Consider the following 14,426-nt stretch of genomic DNA (forward strand, 5'->3'; position numbering starts at 1 on the left):
CTCTCCCCCTCCCCACACTCGCCGCGGCTCGACGGCAGCCCTCACCCCGCCCGCTGCTGCCGGGGTACCCCGCGCCCCCTCAGCCCGGCGCCGGGGGCCGGAGCGCGGGCGGAGCGGGCGGGAGGCGGGGCGGGGGGCGGCGGGACGGGCTCCCGGGGGAGGCACCGGAAGGCGCCCGGCGCTGATTCATTGCAATAAATTGTTCCCGGCGCGGCGGGGTCGGTCATCGCCGCCCGAGCAGGAGCAGCAGCAGGAGCCGAAGCCAGAGCTAGAGCAGGAGCAGGATCCGGGGCAGGATTCTGGGCCACAGCTGCAGTTGGAGCCGGAGCCGCCGGGAAGGGAGGATGAAGATGCAAGCCGAGGTGATCCGCGAGGGCGAGCTGGAGAAGCGGAGCGACAGCCTTTTCCAGCTGTGGAAGAAAAAGCTGGTGGTGCTGACTAAGGACAGCCTCAGTCTCTTCCCAGACGGGCATAAGCGGGCCAAAGGCAAGGAACTGGGCTTCGGCTCCATCCTCAAGGTGGACTGCGTGGAACGCACGGGCAAATACATCTACTTCACCATCGTCACCAAGGACCGCAAGGAGATTGACTTTCGGTGCCCGGACCAGAGCTGCTGGAACGCTTCCATCACCATGGCCCTCATCGACTTCCAGAACAAGCGGGCCATCCAGGACTTCAAGAGCCGTCAGGAGATGGAGCAGGCGGCGGGCACCCAGGAGCGGCGGCTGGCCCGGGCGCCGTGAGCCCCTCCGCCCGGCCCAGGTGAGCCCCGGCGCGCTCCCGACCGCTCCTCTAACCTATTGAGAAAGAGATTATTATTGCTTTGCCTTCCCCGCCCGCTTTGGGAAATCGGACGGGCGAGGTGGGGTTCACACCCGCTTTTTTTTGCCGGAGGGTCCCCCGGCCCCGCTCTGCCTCCCCGGCTCTGTGCCGGCCCGCGGAGCCGCCCGGCTGCGCCCCGAAGGAGCGGGCTGGCGGCCGCTGCCAGTCTGCGGTTCGCTCCCCTGTTCCCGATGCGTCGCTGGGAATTTCTGGTGGGAGCTGGGCTTATGCAGGGCGCTGGGAAATATGGCAATGGGGGATAAGAAATGGCACCTGGCAGTGCTTTCTATACAGAATTTGCTGAAAATACGGTATCTGTGAAAAGAAAGGGTGAATGCCTGCTCTCCCTTGAAAAAAGACCTTTGCCTCTTTCTTTTTTTTTCCTGCCCCGCTGCCCTGTTCATTTAACTAACCCACTTTCTCTTGCTGCCTTTAGAGCATACCGCTGGATGATAAAGCAGATCAAGTGTCTTGGACTGAAATGGGACAGGGTACCAATGAAGGAAAGTGAAGAAGAAAGCTGGAAGCAGCTTGGTTTTCTCCAAGCCTGTTGAGGCTGCTGAGCAAAGAGCCCTGAGCTTTGCCTGAGATGCATTTAAAGAAAAACCAAAGACTTTCGTAAAGGACTTCTAGTGAAGCGGCCACGTGCTCCGAGTGAGTGGCGCGGCTTTGCGAACGATTGTCTTCTATTTATGAGATGCGAGGAAGGTTCAACACTGACTGGTGGTGTTAAACACGATTTAAATTATTTGTAGTATCTATATTTGTATTTATTTTGATGAATGTCTTTCAGCAGTTACCGGTCTTAATATTGCTTTTGCATTAATATGTCCATTCCAAATAAATTACTTGAAATGTTCACTTTTTATTACTGTACTCTGGGCTGCAATAACTTTTTATTGATGCTTGTTTGTGGTGTACTTGTGGTGCCCTGGATGGGCCGTGGGACATGGAGAAAGCCCAGATAATCCATTTGCATTTGATCTTGCCTCCTAACTGAGGAGGGAAAGTGTGCTGAGGTGAAGTTCTGGTCAGTGTTGGCAACAGAAAAGCTTGGGTAAGGGCTCCTTCTGAAGAGAAGGGCTACTTCTAATCAAGTTAATGGTGGTGACAGAAGGCACAAGCAACAGTGAAATGCTGCTGTTTGCTACTGCCCCCGTGACTGGCCTCCACTGGCCCCTGTAAGCTTAGTGCTGCATTAGAAAAGTGGATTCTCTTTTGGAATATCATGGCACCGATACTCCATGGGATTCCTCAGCTTTGCAGCAGAGCAAGCTGAACTCCTCACTCTCTCCTCTTTCTCCACCTCTGCAGGCTCTAGATTGAGTTGAATTTCTACAGGATACTTGGGAAGAATGGAGATGGCGTTTTTCCCTGTAGCACCCAGACCAAGAAACTTGGATTAAAAAAAAAAGCAGCTAGCTTTTCTGGATAAAAGTACTGAAGTTTTATTATGTGTGGCTCAGTTATCAGTAACTAACCTGGGTTTCCTTGACAGCAGTGCTGCAGCACCTGAGATGGCTCCAGCAGTCAGGACTATAAGCTTAGCAGGCAAAGTACTTGCTACTAATGCACCAAATTTCGTAATTGCTGTCATGTAATTTCCCCCTCCCAGTTCTTGCAGGAGACTTTGTACTAGAGGAAGTTGCAAAGTATGTAATTAAAAGCAAGAGAGACTCAGTATGGTGGAGGGGAACCCCAAAACCAGCCTGGAAGAAGGGTTGGCCCTGTTTCTAGAAGCAGCAGGGAGACTCTGGCACTGCATGGTGGTGCATGAGGGCTTTGCATCCTCCTGGCCCACTGCTGGCTGGCAGCCATGCTGCTGTGTGCTGGGCTCATGCAGAGGTAGGGTTGCACACGATGGAGCTGGGGATGGATAAGATCTTTGGCCACAGCATTTGAAAGCCTTTGGCCTCAATACTGCTCTAGCACAAGAACATCAGAGGAGTAGTTAATGTAGCAAAATGTCATTCAAAAGCAGGTCATTTTCCTCAGTATCAGTGCAAGAATAGTGAAATAAAAGGCCAAGCCAAAGCAGAGGTACTGGCTTCTAATTGTCATAGTTTTGGTGAATCTGAGTAGGAATGCTGATGGCCAACAGCTGAGGGCCTGGAGCTACTGCCTGCAATGATAACCACTGCTGTGGGGGGAACCTGATAGCCCCCAGGATCCTGCAGCTGACAGTTGCTCCAGCACTGCCTTTGCAAACTGATCTGTACTTTTAGATGCAAGTATTGACAAAATGCAGGGTATTGTTCAAATGTTTTTATTCCAGGTTTATGGAATCAAAAATAAAGCTCAAGAACATCTTTATTTCCATGGAGAAATAAGAGGGTTACTTTCTTGCAACTACATTATTGGCTTTTCATCTCTCTCAGTGGGATTTTACTCTTTAAGAGGTAAACAAACAAACCCGTATTGACAATTAGCTGTAGGTAGCCAAAGGAGGAGACTCCAAACTGTTTGTACAAAACTCCACCGATGGTTGGGCCCACTGTCCGGGTCAAGGGGTGCACTGAGGCGCAGATCCCGAGCATGGTACCTGGGAGAGATGGCAGAGACAGAGAACAGGGTGAGAGCAAGGGATGGAAAAGCAGAGTGTGTGGTTGCCCCTTTGGCCCTGATAGCATTCACCTACAGTAGTAGTAAATCTCCTTAAATAATCTCTTGCATTAATGTATAGAGGTCCAGTTGGGATTTGTTAAGGCTGAGGGCTCCTGGAGGCACTGGGACTAGTTTCCACCACGAGCCAGCTCAGCTCTTTACTGAGCGGTCCGCATGACTGTAATGCTGCCTGAAAGGGAAACTAGTGCTCACCTCTGCCTTCACCAGGGTCCAAAGATGCCTTTGGCACCAGAAGATGCTTCTGAACAGCACACCCAGAGGGGCTGGCAACTACTACATGGGGGTAGGGATGGAGAGGTAATGTCTGGGGCTGTGTTTTCCAAGGAAATCACGCAGATTCCTCCATTATCTCCATTACTCAAGAGGGCCCTTTTCCACTCAAGCTGCTATTGATATTTATTCTCTACTGTGGGACAGAGGAACAGCTCTTGAGAGTTTAGCAGGAGTGAGAGGTGTAGGTCTAGCTAGGTCTTTCAGAATAAATAAATAAAACCACAGATAAAGTCTGAACCCCCTTGAGATACTGCCACCCCCCTGCTTCGCCCCCGCCCTTGGCAAAAAGAACGGATATTTCAATTTGGATGGAAATGTGAGCTCTTTGCCCGGCTGGGCCGGTTCCCCCTCCAGCAGCTCTCCCCATTTGCATCATTAACAGGAACCCAGTGCACAGGGAAGCACCTCCAGTTTGGCTAAGGCAGGGCTTCTTTCCACGCACAGATGGATGGATGGATGGATGGATGGCCAGGACAGCCCATGGGACGCAGAGCTGGCTGACATGTACCTGCTGTGCTCTTTGCCCTGTGCTCCTCCTGCAGGATGGCTACACTCAGGGCAGCAGAAAATACCTGTCTGGCCAGAAAATCACTAGCCCCCAACACTGGGAGGAAGGGCAAGCTGGCAGCATACACAAGAAACCTGTGCCCTGCTCAGAAATTCTGTCTGAAGTGAATTTTTGTTAGTGTCAATATGATTATTTGGGCTGTTGGCATCCATTTCCCACCAAGACATGTGTGGTGGCTTTGTCACTGCACCCAGCCAGCAGCAAAGGGCGAGGAGATCACTGTCCCATGTGTAAGATGTGGAGCTGTGTGTGGTATTTCAAGTGGGCAGCGACAGGGAAGTGCTCCCCGGCTCCCAGAGTGAGGAGGCAGGCAGGTGCTGGCCTAGGGCCTGCCAGAGACTGCTGGGCTTTTATCAGCATGCCTAAAATACTTGTGCAATGAGCCCGAGCCGAGAGGGTGTAGCCCTCGCCATAGCCCTGCCGAGAGGGAACTCTCCTGGGAAGCGTTGCTGAGCTCCTCCCGCGCATGTGAACACAAAGGCCATGGGTGGCACCTCCCCTGCACCCTTTGCCAATGGGAACCAGCCCACAACCACCAAACTTTCAGGGCAGGTTTTGCAATTATTTTTTCCCCTCTAGGTATTCGAATTAAACTAATTACTACGTACAATTGCCAAACTGGCTCTCGTGATTGGAGAGGCACTTTTCCCCCCCCCCCCCTTTTTTTTTTTTTGAGCAGAAATCCATCCTCTTACAAGGCCAGGCTCTCCTTCTGCGCCTCTCCAACATGTTGCTGAGAAAGATAATTTCTGTTTAATGGGCTTAAATTAGATCCCTCATGTCAGACACCCTCCAGCTTTGGGACACTAAATCTCATCTCTGCCGCGTGGCCATGGCTGTGTTGCAAAGCTGAGCATGTGGTGGATCTCAAGGCAAGAACTTTAACTGCGACAAGTCACCACATCAGCAGAAAAATTCCTATGTCACTTTGCTCAGCTCTGCCAAAGCACATGCTCACCTTCCTCATTGTGAATATCCTACTTGCTGCACTTTCCCTGCCCTTTTTTCTCCCTCCACAGCTTTTTTTCCTCCTTTTCCCATAGCTGGCATGACCTGTCCTGGCTGGGAGCCCATCCTCCCTCCTGCCCCATCCCTCCTCTGCTCCCGCAGGTTTCAGGGTAGGGTGCTGGCAGCTCCCCAAGCAGGGCGGCTCCATCTCTCCTCCCACCCTCCGCTGTGCTGGCCGCCTTGGATCACCCTCCTTTCCAGCTCACATCCTGTTGCCACGCTCAGATGATGGTGCTGGCCTAGATCAGCCATACGCCCATGGGGCAATCGCGAGGCCTGATTTAATGATTAGGTCATGGCTGCCAGCAGCTGCCTTTGAACCAGCAAAGCCCAACCAAAGCAGGGGGCTCAACGCATCGACCTCTGCCTGCCCACCAGCTCTCCTCCTAAGCTTTTCCATCTGGTGAGCAAATAAAATAACAAAACACAGGCCCGTTGCGCAGGGAGGCTCTGCTGGGCTTCCTCCCTCACTCTCCCAAGGGCGGGGGGCTCTGTGCAGAGACAAGACCTCCATTCTTGAGGAGGGACTGGGGCTGACAAGGAGTGCTTGTGTGGATGCTTGTTCCTCTGCTTGTGCAGCCAGCTGAGCAGCATGAACACGTGGGGCAGAATTTTCCCTTCCTGCCTTTGAAGATGAGGAGAGGGGGAAAAAATCAAAGGGAAATGAGTGAAATAATTTCCGCTATCTTCACAGAGCCATAAGAACGGAGCAAATGATAAATTCATCAGCCTCAGCAGAAAATGACCTTAGATGGGTCCTAAAAGCAGGATGATCGGTATAAGGGATGGTGCCATCTCATGTCCCACTGTTCCCTTCCTGAGGCACCTATTTAAAAGGCAAGGATGCGTGACTTAGTGTCTAGCAAGGGTGGACAGGTTATCCTCCTGCAACGCCCCATCCGTTCCAGCCTCGTGATGAGATAGACACTTGAGCTCAGCCCAAACTCCAGCTCCTTGGAAAGTGCCCCTGGCCCGAACAAAAACCTCTATGGGCTCCAAGGGCCCCAGGCTGGCAAAAACAACTGGAAAAGCCAGAAGCAGGGATCAAATGTCGTGTTTCCAAAGGCAAATCCTCAGTGTGTGGTTTCCTTGCATTAACAGTTGTTGCAAGCTAACACTCAGGTTTTTGACGCAGTGGCAGTGAGGCTTTTTCATAAAGCTGGATTTCCACCCTCTTACAAAAGTGGGGATTTCTAACCTGCCACTAAAATTCCCTCCTTGCAGCATAGGAAGGAGCAGCCTTTTGGCGCTGTAGGGGTGGAGCAGCTGCTGCGGGTGCCACCCACGGCACGACGGATGGCAGGCATTGTCACAGACGCATTTCTCCGCGAGACACCCACGCCGCCGTTGCTGCAGCTGCTGTGGAGAGGCAGCTCGCCGGCCCTGCTGTGTCAGGCATTCCTGCCTTTGCTCTTGCCTCAGCCCCTGCCCGCCTGCATCCAAAACAAGCACCAAACCAGCAGATGCTTCCTCCCTGAGAAATGTTGCAAGGAGAAAGCATGGTTTGAAAGGTGAGGGTCAGGGAGGAGCCGTGATCCAGTTTCCTCCAGTGCCGTGATCCTCCATGCCAAGAGCAGCACTCCTCAGCGTGTCCAGCTTCAAGCCATCAAAACACTGCAGCTTGTAGTGGCACTTGGCATGGCATCAGCCCAGGAGAGACAAGCAGGAGAAAGTCCTGGATGTCCCGTGTATTAGCTCCTCCAATATCTCACAACCCCCTCCTGACCACCTGCCCCCTGGACTGCCTCTGTCCTGCCCCGCTATGCAGAGACCATCCATCCCGCTGAGACGTGGGCTGATCTCACCACATACGCAAATGGGGAGCAGGGTGAGGCGACTAAACCCATTTTCCTCTCTGATCGAAGCTTGCCTCCAGGCTTTAAAAGCCAAGCAATGCTCCGGTTTTCCTCACAAAGCCCCTTTGAGAAAAGCCTGGCTGAATTCCAGCTTGGTTGTATGTCCTAAAGCCACTTGGTGCCCTTCCTCCCGGCTTTCTCTTCTCACATGCAACTCATGAAACAGCAGATTTTCTTGCCGGCTGAGCAGTGGGGCTGAGGCATCCCCAGTCCTCACCTCCCCAGGAGCTAAGTGGTCCTTCCAGGTAGAAGTATTGCACTCAGAAACTGCAAGCTCCTAGCATTTGTAAGAGATGTGGTGGTCAGTTCTACAAATAAACTACTGAAAGGACATTTAGAAAAGCTCTTCATCCAGAAGCATCTCAAAAGTGCTTTATAAACTTCACTAATAGGCCATGCAAACTACAACTTCCATTCTCAGAAGGGTCTGTTCAGAGCTATCTGCTCAGATGGCTGCAAGGGAAGATGAAAGGTTGCAGTCTGGCATCCCAGAAAGCCTCATCAAAAGAAGAGAGACTCAGGTACCCAATGAATGGAGCTTTGGGACAAATCCTGAAAGAGCTGGAGCAAAAGACACCACACTGGGTTAACCCAGCTCCTTCTTGAGACAAACTCAACAAGGTTCCCATAACAATATTGTAGGACTGCTTCCTTCATCAGCAGAACTAAAAGCTCTGGTATAAAGATTTCTGCATCTAGCACTGCATTTCAGCTACCTTGTACAGAAAAATATAGTAACTCTCACTAACATATGGTCAGAATGGAGCGAGGGGGGCAATTACTGCATCAGGCAAAGCATGTTTTCATGGACAATCAGAATTCCCTCCTGAGATTAAGCCAAAAGTTGTGCCCAAGTAGTGCTCTTGGTCACCATTGCAATGGAAAAGCAGCTTTTTGGTTTTTTAACATATCTGAAGGCCAGGAAAGTGTGGGAGAGCCTCTCCTTACTGCACCCACCACTACAAATGCCAGTGAGCGGCAGAGGACCAGGAGCATGGGGTGGTGGGACACATGCTCAGTGTTCAAGTTCATTCTGTATTGGTACCACTGGTCCCCGTTCATCTGCTCTGCTGCCACACATTGCATGCAGCTGCCAAGCCAGCCCTGCTAGGCAACTGGGCAGTGACCATGAGTGTGCCCCAGCACTCCATAGTGGTGGTGTGAGCTGGGAAGCACCTGATGAACTCGGAGCCGAGATAAGGCCTGTTGGATTCTTTTTTGGTGAGTCTTACCAGTGTCAGAGGAGGGGACAGCCTTGGTGAGGATGCTGTCGGTGATGGTGCCCAGCATGCTGAAGGCGAACACCAGTGGCACTGCAATGATGCAGTAGTGCCACACGGTCCTCATCAGAGCCTAAGAGACAGGACACAACAGACCACAGATCATTAGAGAGAAAAACCGTGACTTTATGGCAAGAAATCACCTAGAAAAACATCGTGAGTCAAACCCATGACTTCAGTAAATTGTGGGAGCTACAACTGGCACATAATGCTGTGGCTTTGGCCATTGCAGGGTCTTTCATAGCCCACTGTCCGTCTGCAGTGAGTTATTCCAAGCATGCGGAGCAAGTAGCAAACGACACCCTACAATCTGGCAGCACGTTTCTCCGGCACTGCTGTGGGTATTTTTAGTGTCTGGGAATTAGTGACGTCCCTGCACCCTTCCCCCCGTCTTCTGTCTCTTGCCCAACTCCTGAGGAAATGTTGAGCGGCAGATGCACGTGGTCTACTTCAGGAAGCCTCCATTACTTATACAAAACAGCCTAGAGAAGGCATTTCAGTACATTATCATAACTAATTAAAACTAAACTGAGCTTGTCAAAATAATTGAGCGCTGTGCATTATGTAACACCGTACCTTTGGGATTTCTAATCCTGTTCTGCTGCTTCCTTGCTAATAAATTCACCAAATTCAGTAATCTGGAATAGGTCCTCTGGCCATAAGTGCACATTAGCGAGCATAATTAGGAAGAGTAATGACTTTGTTATTGCACATATTCTTAGTGGAGACATCCCTCCAGCTGTTTAATACTGAAACAAAAGCAGCGAGGCTCCCTAAGCCATGGGGCTAGTGCGGCTCTCAGCTCATACACAAGCCCTGCTGGTCAAATGAATGGGTTTCTCTGGGGCATGGAAAGGAAATTCCCCCTTTCTTGCAACTCTCCTGCCCTCACCCATGTCTCAAGGTGTATTGTCACGGCTGGAAAATATTTCTGTCACTGGTTTAGCCAGAAGTTTCATTCTCTGGGGTTCTCTCTCCTAAGATCTGGTCCCTGCCTGCTGGCTACACAAGACGGAGGAGCCCAGAGACATTGCTCACTAATGACTTGGAAATATTGAGGTTTATTCTTAGTTCCCTTCCAGAGTCACACACAGCCAGGTTTCTCTCCTCTGAGGAGCTCTTTGCCTGTATTTTGGTTAAGATCTAGGCACTTATTAAGGAATCAGAGAACAAAGACAGAGGAACAGGTATCTTGTACATAATGCTCAGACAGAGGGAGAATAATTCCTTGCTCGGGCAAATGTCATTGCAGGACAACATTGCAGAGTTCATAGGAAAAACTAGCTTTAGCTCCCTCCCTGCTTTATATGAATTCCCTCATGGGCTGAAGCAAGTGGGAACAAAAGAACAGAGCCGTGCTTGTGTCTTCTGTAAAACCAGGGGAAATGGCTTCTTGCTCCTCTGGGACTCAGAAAGGACCAAGCCAGGCACAGCCTGGTGTCTGGTACTCCTCAGCCACGGGGTAGGGAGCAGTCTTTTTGACCTGAGCAGGTCTGAAGGCATTTTTCACGAGAGAGGCAGAATCACAAGTTTTAGCAGACAGGCTCAAAAAGCAAATGCCTGGGAAATGTAGGCAGAGAGGCAGGATGAGGCACAGTCGTGCCTTCAGACAAAGAGAAAAACTTCCCCATTGAAACCGCCAAGCCCTCCTACACCCCTGCCCACGCGCTCCCGCCATGCATCTGCAGATCACACATTGCCTCTCCTCTCCTTTTCCAGGTGTCACTGCTGAGCTCCCAGCCCACCCCTTCCCTTCTCCAGTTGCCAATTCCTGGGAACATCCTGCAGCCTCCTCCCAGGATTACTGCCTTGGGGTGGGGATCTGCTTCCTTTGGAGGCCAGATGCAGCAAGGACACAGCAGGCAGGACACTCCTCCACTGAAGGTTGTGAAGGATTAAAAGCTTCACGCATTATTCTCTGCATTTGGGCCCTGCTGCTGTGACAGTACTCATCCCCACCGAGACTGAAAGCCACCCCAGAAAAGGATATTTTCTCAGCAGCTGCTTGAACAGAGCTCTTTTTAATAAGGCATCCCCAGGAAAGAGGATCACAGCTGCATTTGCCTATGAATAGTTCTCATGGGAAGTCATTGCTGACCCTTGTCCCCAGTCCCGTGCTGTCAGGATGTCCACAGCCCTCCAGGCTTGATGTAATTGCCAACTCTAAAATGATTTCCCTTCCTGGCTTCCCTCCCTGTGCAGCCCATATGAGCCTCCTCATGCTGGAGCATTAGCTGCTGCAAGCTGTTCTGCCCGTGTGCCCCTCCACTGCCATCAAGACTTTCTCTCCTAACTTCAGCTGCCTCCAGCCTTCCCTCTCAGTGAGACCTCAGTGCACAAAAGCCATTTACTCCATGTTGCTCCTCTGCCTGATTCCCATGTGGCTGGGCTTCAGTACGGGGAGGCAGTTCCAGCAGCACCCTGCCCTACATCGAGGTGGGGGTGCTCAGGTCTCCAGATGGGCCAGGTCCACCTTGGTCTTACCTAATTGCTCCCACCCATGACCAAAAAACACTGTCAAGACCTTCAAAGCCCTTCCCAGGCCATGCTCAGGAACACCAAGCCCTGTGCAGATGCTAAGTGGGCATCAATGCCAGCCAAAACTATACAACACCAGCCAGGAGGGATTCTTCTTGAGCAACCTACCACCCAGCAGCATGTCCATGAGCCCTGAAATCGAGCCCCTGGAGAGGGAGATCATGCTGCATCTGCATCCATCTTCCCAGTCTCATCTTAGACACACAATTTACACTCAGATTAGTTAAGATGGGCAGATGCCTCATGCTATCCCTATATCTGGGAACCATGAGCCTCAACACCCTCCAGGATTTGTCCCTGGCCTCCTCAGGGCTGCAGCGTGGTTGTGGGAACAGCACCCATCCTACCTACGCTGGCGGGAGCATCAATGCCCTGGCAGCAAAGCTTGAGGCCAAATCCTGCAGGGAACGTCAAAAGGCTGATGCAGCTTGACAGTCCTTTGGGCCCCTCTTGATGATGGGGACTGGTGCACACCTTTCCTCCATCTCTGTGGCCTGGGCAGAGCTGTTGGTTCCCTGAGCGTGGCTTATCTGAGCAAACATGATTACCAGCAGAGCTGCCTGTGTCAACTCAGCTTTCCAATTACCATTTGAGATTGGCATCAACTGTTGCCCATGCAGACACAACTAGCAACAGGCAACATCACTTACCCTAAAATAGAGGAACAAAATGATTGCCTTGCTTCCTCCTTCCCAAAATACTATCAGCTTGGGGGAATTAGGCAAAACCAAAGCCCCAGGAGAAGAGCACACAACCTTCACTGTCTCACAGCAGCGTACAAACGCAATGATTTTTCCCCATCATAATCTTCATTTACTTTCTGGGTAGTTCAGGAAATGCAGTTGCTGACAAGAATGAGGGAAGAATTTCTATGCAAAGCCAGTGACTCAGGAGGGACTGAATGAGTTTCTGTGCGAGATTAATTCTTTTTTTTAATCCCCGTAACTATTACTCACGCGGCTCTTTATCGTTATTTGGTGCGGTGCTTACGCTGAGCACGGCACTGTTTGCTCGGAGGCCCAGTAAAGCCAGGTTACCCCCAGCAAAGCCAGCAGTGGCGTTGGAAGGGACAGAGCTTGCAGCCAGGTCTGGTGGACCTTGTGTCGCTGCGTTATTAAAAGGCACCCTGGATGATTTCACGCCAGGCCTTACCATGCCCAGGCCCACGCCGGCGAAGACAAAGACGCCGAGCCTAAGCAGGGTCTTCTCTGTGCAGTGGCTAGTGAGTTTTCCAACAACCAGACCCTGTACAACCTGGGAAAGAAGCACATACACACCATTAATCCTGATATACAACAAATTTAAACAAGCTCAAGAGAACTGTTATGGTGCTTCAAGCAAATGAAAGGCAGCAAATGGGTTATTCCTTCATCAGTTTTGGAGAAAAGGAGAGCTTGCTGTCACAGTGAGTGGCTGGAAGACTGTTGTTAATAGTATTTACATCCTAGGGATAGATACATATGGTCACCTGAAAGTCTTTACTCAGGGGGCACACTCTACTTCACCATTGCTGCCTGCTCACCAGTGGTGACTCAAACTTTCTACAGACTCTTGCTGTTACAAATGGATTTTTCAACTAACTTGAGATGTTTTTGTGAAACACAATTCATACTAAGGTCTTAACCTTTGGCAAAGAAAAACTGTACATTTATATGCAGAGGAGGAAAATACCTCCTTTCCTGTACTTTCTCTTATTATTATTTTAAACTATAAATACACAAATTGCCTGATACATAATTTTTTATTCAGAAAACAACTAGGAGATGCTAATACCCAGCCTCAGCAGTACACACAGATGCAAGGGACAGGGAACTGTTTATACAGATTTTAAATAAAAAACTAGGAGAGAGAGAGAGAGAAGGAAGGAGGAGCAAAAAACTATTTGGCTTTTCCAGCACTTTGCAGAGCAAAGAGTCGCTCTTTTATTTCTCTGTTCAGCATCTTTCGTACTTCAGGCGATGCTGGCTCAAGCAGACAGAAGAGGACAGAGGCTGGAAGAGACCACTGAGAGCAAAGCCTGGCCAATTGCATCTCAGGGGAGAGAGAGATGGGAATCTACCGAATTTTCCCTGCCTCGAAAGTGTCTGTTTGATCCAAGCAAAAAACTCCTTTGACTTGAAAGAAGAGCTCTAGTTCAAAACACTTTGTTTGGTGGGATGGCTTCATTTCAATGGCAACCCAGCCTGGAGAAAAACCTCAGTGCTCTAGTTGGACAGGGAATGATGTGACAACACACTCAGCCTCGCTGCGTTAGTCCTAAGGTTGAAACCCCCACTCAGCTGGAAGTAAATGTGTGCAAAGTAAATAAGAATGTAAGTTTATTAAAAAGAAAGGAAATGTTAATCTATGACAAGCAGTCCAGACTAAGCAATTTAATTACTTTACTAATCTTAATTACTAATTTTAAAAGGGCAAAAAAGTAAACATTGAGTGAAAATAAAGATATGAAGAATAGGCACACGTCCAACAAGCTACAACTCAATGGAAAATTCAATCCTTCACTTTGTTTCACAGCACAAGTGATTTTTGTGACACAAACACATATTGCACCAAGCAGATATTTTGGTTCTCAGGAAACACTTTTCCTCCCTCCTCTTTGTCCCCATCCTCACCCTCAGGCAGGGCTTGAGAGCTTGGCTCACGTGTGCCTGCTTGCCACATGATAGTGGCACAGGTCCCTGTGTCTCTGCTGGGTTGTGTCACCTGCTGAGCAGCCTCTGGGCCACTGGGCCTGCTGTGAGGTGATGCTCGGACCATGCATGAGGTGACCTGAATCATCCCAGATAAAAGCCCTGCCGCAGACAAGGGAAGAGGCTGATACCAGCCTGGCAGCTTCTGCTCAGGGGGTGGGTGGAGAAGCCACTGAGTAACACTTCATTAAGCTGAGAGCTCCTAAAATGAAGAATCGTCATTAACTTTTTGCAACTTCCCAGTTCCTGCTGCCAGCTCGCCTCAGCCAGGGCTCTGCTGAGTCACATGGGACAGGGGCTGAGCCCCAGCATAGGACGTGGTTTGACTCAGCAGTGGCATCACCCAAACCCCAGCGCAGCTCTGCTGAGCTTCTGGAGGAAAGGAAACATTTTTCAATTTGCCCAGACTTGAACAGCATATTTAATTAGGAGTCACTGTGCAGGCACAGCTTGGTCCCTGCCCTTCCTTGAGTCATTGGGGTATATCGTCAGCCACGGCTGATCCGATGGCCATGGGAGTGGCATACCCAAAAACGTCTTCATCACTACACACAAGTGCCTAAGTGCTGGCAATGAGCACCACAGCAGCAAAGACAGGTCCTGAGCAGGCTGGACCTGGAGACATGCAGACCAGGCTTCCCCCAGAAGGAGATGGGCAGAGAGACAGTCCTTGTGCCAAGGCTGGCATTCAGCACAGGCTTCCTCATCAGACTGCACTCACTCAGACTTCCCCCACTCAGACTGCAGTGATAGGAGCACAGGATAA

The 14,426-nt window shown here is 50.5% G+C and overlaps 2 protein-coding genes across 2 annotated transcripts in view; one reads left to right on the forward strand and one right to left on the reverse strand.

The window, feature by feature from the left end:
- The first annotated feature begins 214 nt into the window (after positions 1–214).
- PHLDA2 (pleckstrin homology like domain family A member 2) lies at positions 215–1,683 on the forward strand. Its single transcript, XM_061999364.1, has 2 exons — positions 215–762; positions 1,259–1,683. The coding sequence occupies exon 1, from the start codon at positions 345–347 to the stop codon at positions 741–743; it is 399 nt and encodes a 132-aa protein (XP_061855348.1). The 5' UTR covers positions 215–344; the 3' UTR covers positions 744–762; positions 1,259–1,683.
- A 1,404-nt stretch (positions 1,684–3,087) lies between these two features.
- The window catches only part of SLC22A18 (solute carrier family 22 member 18), a 76,247-nt gene continuing 64,908 nt past the window's right edge, over positions 3,088–14,426 (reverse strand). Inside the window, exons 9-11 of the mRNA XM_010209466.2 lie at positions 12,123–12,224; positions 8,385–8,505; positions 3,088–3,364 (exon numbers count right to left, since the gene is read on the reverse strand). Coding sequence (XP_010207768.2) covers positions 3,177–3,364; positions 8,385–8,505; positions 12,123–12,224 — 411 coding nt within the window. The 3' untranslated portion in view covers positions 3,088–3,176. The remainder of the gene's footprint in view (positions 3,365–8,384; positions 8,506–12,122; positions 12,225–14,426) is intronic.

Source organism: Colius striatus, chromosome 7 (assembly GCF_028858725.1).
Source record: "Colius striatus isolate bColStr4 chromosome 7, bColStr4.1.hap1, whole genome shotgun sequence".
Lineage (NCBI taxonomy): Eukaryota > Metazoa > Chordata > Aves > Coliiformes > Coliidae > Colius > Colius striatus.

What these genes read in the sequence shown, in the direction of transcription:
- PHLDA2 (XM_061999364.1), top strand. Translation starts at nt 345, where the DNA reads ATGAAGATGCAAGCCGAGGTGATCCGCGAGGGCGAGCTGGAGAAGCGG.